Source organism: Morone saxatilis, unplaced genomic scaffold (genome assembly GCF_004916995.1).
Source record: "Morone saxatilis isolate NCDOM2014 unplaced genomic scaffold, NCSU_SB_2.0 Contig5, whole genome shotgun sequence".
NCBI classification, from domain to species: domain Eukaryota; kingdom Metazoa; phylum Chordata; class Actinopteri; family Moronidae; genus Morone; species Morone saxatilis.
Window position 1 is genome coordinate 11,055,160 of NW_023340095.1, and position 6,141 is coordinate 11,061,300.

Consider the following 6,141-nt stretch of genomic DNA (forward strand, 5'->3'; position numbering starts at 1 on the left):
TTATTGGGTTATATTAGTTTGTACAATGTGTTATCCACCAAGATAATGAGTGAACAGCTGGCCATCACAGAGAGGGGGGAGACGTGACATTTAAATATGAGGATAATGGTGCACATTTTCAGACAGTCTCTCCTGGAAGGCACCCATGCCTTTTTACTCAGTTGTCCATATAAGCAGTGAAAGAAATTGTGAAAACCATAAAGTTCAAACTCTTGCTCCTTTCTCACCTCTACACATCTGACCAATCACAGTCTGAAGTGGTTTTTAAGTTGGTTTCGGAAAGTTACAGAAATGGTCAGAATCTGATGTCGGAAAGATGTGGGGGAGGAGGTTCTCAAAACTATACGAGCACTTGACGAGAAGCAGAAGAAGCATACTGGCAGCTTCAGGAGGTAACAGTTCCACTACAGAATGATTTTTCTCTCAAAACCTGGCCACAATGATCGTTCTATTGTTTCATTGGAATCGATGTAAGAGGCTAGCACTAGCTTCTGTCATCATCTGAAATGGATGAATGGAAATATTTTGAGTATTCGTTTTCATGTAGGTTTTCTTAGTCAAAGAAAAATCTTGCTAACTCCTGCCTGTATGGTGCTGATGTTATTTTAAAAGGATGTTTATATTTTTTTAGAGCGTCACATACATCTCATTCCTGAAACTTAAGCCCATATTACTTAGAAAGAGGTTTAATGGAGCGCTCTGGTAGCTGGCACCCCATGTACCAAGGCTGGCTCCTTATAGCAGGTGTCATGGGTTTGAATCTGCCCTCTGGCCCTTTGTCATGAGCCCTCTCCTGTCCATTTCTCATCTGACCTGTTACATAAAGCGGAAAAAGCCCCCAAAAATATACAAAGAAGAAAGAAAGAAAGATGTTCAAGCACATTGCTGTGAAATGAAGCCACGCTTTGGGACGTTTCTTCCTCTTCGCCTCGATTCCTCCTTTGCTCCAATTTTCCAGCAGCATAGGCGGATGAGTTTGACGTCATTGTTTTGTAAAGCACAACTGTCAGAAAAACATTGATAAAAAGAAATGAAAAGCTTTGAGGGATATGATTCAGATGGATCACACTATTTGGAACTGATTCCCAGCTGGAACCTGGGACCACCGGTTCATACTGTACAGTAGGACACATCATCACACTCTCAAACACGCCCCAAAAATAAAGAAACAACTAATTGTTCAGATAACTACTTTAATTTTAGATTTTGAGAGCCACATTATTGTTCTATTATTGTTTACGTGATTTACTTTATCACCACATATAAAAAAAAAAGACATAATGACAAGTGATATCTCAATGCAAAATGATTATAGAACTTATGAAAAATTGTTTAGACCAAGGTCTGTGGGTCTGGCACGGGGAGGAGGCGGAAGGCTGTTATGCAGTTGATGAGCCAGGTGGAGGGAGCTGACCACACCTTACCTCGCCTTACTACTGCCGGCTTGTGAGGGCCCTGGGGGTCAAAAATAATGTACTGGGTGCAGAGGGCCTGGTCTGAGCCTGGCAGTGCGTGGTAGGCAGCAGCACTCAGGGTCTGTGTCACATCGCTGTCGGGCTTTGGCTGCCGGCTCAGGAGTTGACCTCCTCCCTCTCGGAGCAGCTTGGTGAGCTCGTCTTTGGAAGGCGCCTTAAAAGAGCCGAGGAGGAAGAAGAAACAGCCATCGAAGAGTGGTGGGAGCTACGAAAGATGAATGATTAAGAAAAAAAAAAATCAGCCACTAGTGAGAACTTCCAATACTTCCTTGTTACCTGTTAGACCTCTTATCTTTTATCCTGTTCTATTAAAACATGTTAGTCACTCAGTGCCAGCATCAGGATAAAACCTAATTTTACAAACAATAGCAGAAGGCTTAAAATCTCACCTTTTGTCTATGATTAGACACTTTTATTTACTTCTTTACGGCAGAGCCAGGAGACATTTTTATCAGCAGCGTTCTACAGCCAAACTCTGCTGCTTTAAACAGAAATGCTAAGTGGTTCAGTGAATTAGGCCACTGGAGACTGTTCTATTCACAGCATCAATGAACTCAACTGTGTTGGATGTAAACTGGCTATCTCAAGAGTTTCCAATAGAAAAACTTTGGTTGGATTTCATTTTTGATGCATTTGACCTTAATTTATGATTACACTTGATGATAATGTTGTTGTTGTTTTTCTACACTAGACATTTTATTCAGCACAAGAGGGAAGAAAACAACAACAACAATGATGAGGACATCTTAAATAAACTAATCTTCAGTTTATTATCATGTCTGCCTGTGCAGGATCATCACTACCACAAACCCTGTATTCATTTGCCTCTCAGAGTGCTGATATCTTTCAGTGGATAAAAATGAAATTACTCACAACATAGTTTACATAAACAAAGCCTGTAAAAAGTATTCACTACCCTTGGACTTTTTCAGTTTTCAATTTTGTCAGTTTTCCACCATGAATCACAATGGATGTAATAACAAACTCTTATGACAGACTGTTATCAAATTTCTACAAATGTATCAATACTAGGTATAAAAAATTAAATGTCAAGTTTAATAGAGACACATTTAGCAGAAAGTAGCGAGTGTGTGTAAATAGTCTGTATCAGCTTTGCCATCTAGACGATGCAGTGTGCCCCCAGTCAACTTTCATGGTGACTGATGGTGAGCAGTGATTTTCAAGCTGGGCCACAAATTCTCGTCTTGGACTGAGGTCACGACTCTGACTTGGCCACAGCAGGACATTAACGTTGCTGTTTTAAGGCCACTCCTTTGTAGCTTTGGCTTTGTTTGGAATTGTTGGCTTTCTGCAAAATAGACCCTCTCCCAAATAACGGTTCTTTGACATACTGTGGGATTTTGCAGTATTTTGCTGCACTCACTTTAGTCTGTATGTTCTCAAACCTTACCAGGCTTTGAAGTGGGGATGGCATGTTTCTACTGATGTTTGGAAAACACTAAACCATAGCCTTAAAAATAGTCAAAAACACTGTCTTCCCTAATTGGTACTTTTCTGTGTGTTGTTTATGTGTCCATCTATCTAAAAACAGTTGGCTGCTTAATCAAAGATATATGTGCGGCATGGCACAGGGGGTAATACTATGTATATTTCTGTAATTCTTTAGTTAAAATGAATTTGTAGAGATATAAACTATTTGGTTTCTCTCGATTAGTGTCAAAAAAAGTCCAATTACACAGTGATTCATAATTTCAAAACACAAAACTTTGAAAATGTCCACAGGAGTCCTTTTAATGGCGTTCTACACTGCTGAAAAATAATCATGTGTCACTGCCTGGAAAAACAAATTTCTCCCAAGAACAGAGGGTCTAGACAATCTATACTCATCTATTTCATGTGTTTGTTTGTATGCTTCTCAATTACCAAGCTACATCTGTTGATGCGACTGCGCTGGGGGCCTTCTCCCACTTCGTGCTCCGTTTCGGGCATCCACTTGCCTGCCTGCAGACATGCCTCCACCCCTGGCATCAAAGAGAGGAGGAAAAAAAAAATTAAAGCTACAGCTAATTATGTTGACTTGAAAGAGTGTGACAAGGCAATTGCGAAAGGGGGATGACAAAGCTCATGTCTGTTTTATCACAACGAGCCGAAAGATTTCAAGTATTGGCAAAGCTGCAGTTGTTGACAGAGAAAGATGCCCACAGCGTGATGGAGTTAATGATGCAACCCTCGTTTTAAGTATCTCAAGCTTAAGCGGAATTCGAGCATCATCTCTTTTCTCTCCATCTCTTGAGGTTTTACAGAGTCAAATTGTGACTGTGCGACAGCCAGCATCCCGGCATTTTTCGAGTTAGAAAAGAATCTTTTGTTCCACATCCTTAGGAAAAGAACCTCTAAAGACAGAAAAGTTTTATAAAAAAAGGATACGGAGGGGAAAGAAGTCACATTTTAATGACCCCTCACTGTCACAGACAAAAAAAATGCCTCTGAACATAACACATATCACAGTGCTGCTGTTCTCCGTAAGTGTTCTATTACAGAATATCGTATGTTGGGGATATTAAAAAATAAATAAATGCATCTGAACATATTGAAAATAGATTTGGTTGACAATACTGCAGTTTGCTGTAAAAAAGAACAAAAGAAGTCAAACAGACCTGAGCATATGCTTGGCTTAAATAACTATTTTGATTGTGCACATGCAGATACTTCTCACAACACTTCCAACCATGAGAGACGCAAACAGTCCTCTTGACTGAATACACATCTGCAAAGTATCTAGCTTTCGCCACACCCACACAACGTTGTGATTAATTTCACCTTCGGTTGCAGTTTAGTGCTCCACACAGTTGTTTCCAGCTGTGAGATATGGTGACATGAACAGATTAGGGTAAAAGTGTGTATACACCTTGTCACAACAGCACCCCGTCATGAAGCAGCAAATTGCACACATACAGTACACATACACACAGTCTCCAGAACATGAGATGGAGTGTAATTACATTTCTTCATCCTCCTTAATTACAGCTTTCATTCACGGGGACCCTGCCAGAGAATTGGGCAGAGAGGAGGGGAGATACTGGGGTTAATCGCTCTGGACGATGGCGCTTAGTGCAGAGGAACCATTAGCATATTTGATAACTATGTTCACAAAGACTGAATGCAGAAAACATCTCAAACTCCTTCCTTCCTGAGTCAGTAAATGAGTGAAGAGCCAGATCACATCCTCGAGAGCAACCGGAACTGCAGTCTCACTTTGAGGACAGCTCACTGTGAGGGATTTGACTGATGTGAAAGTCTGAAGGCCAAAACTGACAATTTAGGATCATGATGGGTTACAATAGCTCATTCTTTATCCATAGTCAGTATCCTAAAAACAGAAGTATTCAGGTGTGCACAGGTGGCACAGCAGCAAAACACTGACCCACAGTTGAGTCCCAGGTTCAATCCCTAATAGCAATGCCTCCGGCATGGCAATGTGTCCAACGAGGGCAGCTGCCCGAGTGAAGCTTCACGCTGGCAGCTGAAAAGAGACAGTGAGAACTCATGTGTTGGGAGGAAGCACATGGGTGCACAGACACCCTTACTGGGCCAACAGTGGGAGTAGTTGTGACAAGAGTGCTGGGAAATTAGCCAATACAAATAGGGAAATAAAGGGAAGAGAGGAAGAAAAATTATATTAATAGGAACTTTTGGAACATGCACTTTTTAGCTTTCTTTCGAAAAGTGAAATTAAAAGCTTAATCTCTCCCGGGAAACAGTTTGTACTGTCCAAAGTGAATAAAATATGTCTGCCATTCTGCGTAAAAACACCTTCTTGACACAATGTGTCTTGTTTATTTAACTCATAAAAAATATAAATATAAATATAAATATAAAAAAGTCAGTGCAGCTATAGCGTGGAGTTGCCAGATACAGAGGGCAAGCACAAGTTTTAGTTTCTATATAGAAACTTGCCAACTATAATATAACAGAGCAATAGAACTCGGCATGCCCTGAAGCCACAAACTGTCATTTTTATATTTTTACACGTTAAGCAAATGAGATACAACATGTTTTTTTCTCCTGCTTCCAGTCGTTTTGCTGAGCTAGGCTAAACACATCCTGACTCCAGCATGGACATTGAGATAAATATCATATTATATTTATTTATTTTATATTTATCTTCTGATCGCAGTCTTATAAATTCAAATAAGTGTAATTCACAACTGTTTCTTTATGTGATAAGTGCATGATGGACAAAGAGATTTAAACCATTGTTTGATTTTCAAACTTTCAATAAAAGCTTAGTTAACACTTTTAGCTGCAAGTCCCATTAGGCAGAACGAAGTGGATTGTCATGACGTATTCGTGTTGCAACAAAACGTAAGACCAATAATAAGGTAAGCTTAGTTGACAGCGATGGTACGCAAAGGCAGGTGACAGTGAGAACTCAGCTGCTTGTGTGCACACACACACACACAAAAAACAAGGACAGAGACAGATAAGATGCCACTGTGATTGTCATGAGGGAGACAAGCTGTGTCAAGTGCTCAGCCTGCGTGGAGAAAAGAGAAGGGGAGGGGCTGAATATCGTCCAGACACACACAAAATCTTATACAGTGACACAACCACACACGCAAAAACACACATTCAAACTTGAAATGGCTTACTGGCAGAGACAGAGACAAGCGCGCATGCTGTTATACTACACACGCACACGCAC

The 6,141-nt window shown here is 40.5% G+C and overlaps 1 protein-coding gene across 1 annotated transcript in view; it reads right to left on the minus strand.

Annotated features, from left to right (window-relative positions):
* Window positions 1-1,175: 1,175 nt before the first annotated feature.
* bard1 (BRCA1 associated RING domain 1) overlaps window positions 1,176-6,141 on the minus strand; it is a 22,545-nt gene continuing 17,579 nt past the window's right edge. The window contains exons 10-11 of the mRNA XM_035676737.1: window positions 3,360-3,457; window positions 1,176-1,680 (exon numbers count right to left, since the gene is read on the minus strand). Coding sequence (XP_035532630.1) covers window positions 1,333-1,680; window positions 3,360-3,457 — 446 coding nt within the window. The 3' untranslated portion in view covers window positions 1,176-1,332. The remainder of the gene's footprint in view (window positions 1,681-3,359; window positions 3,458-6,141) is intronic.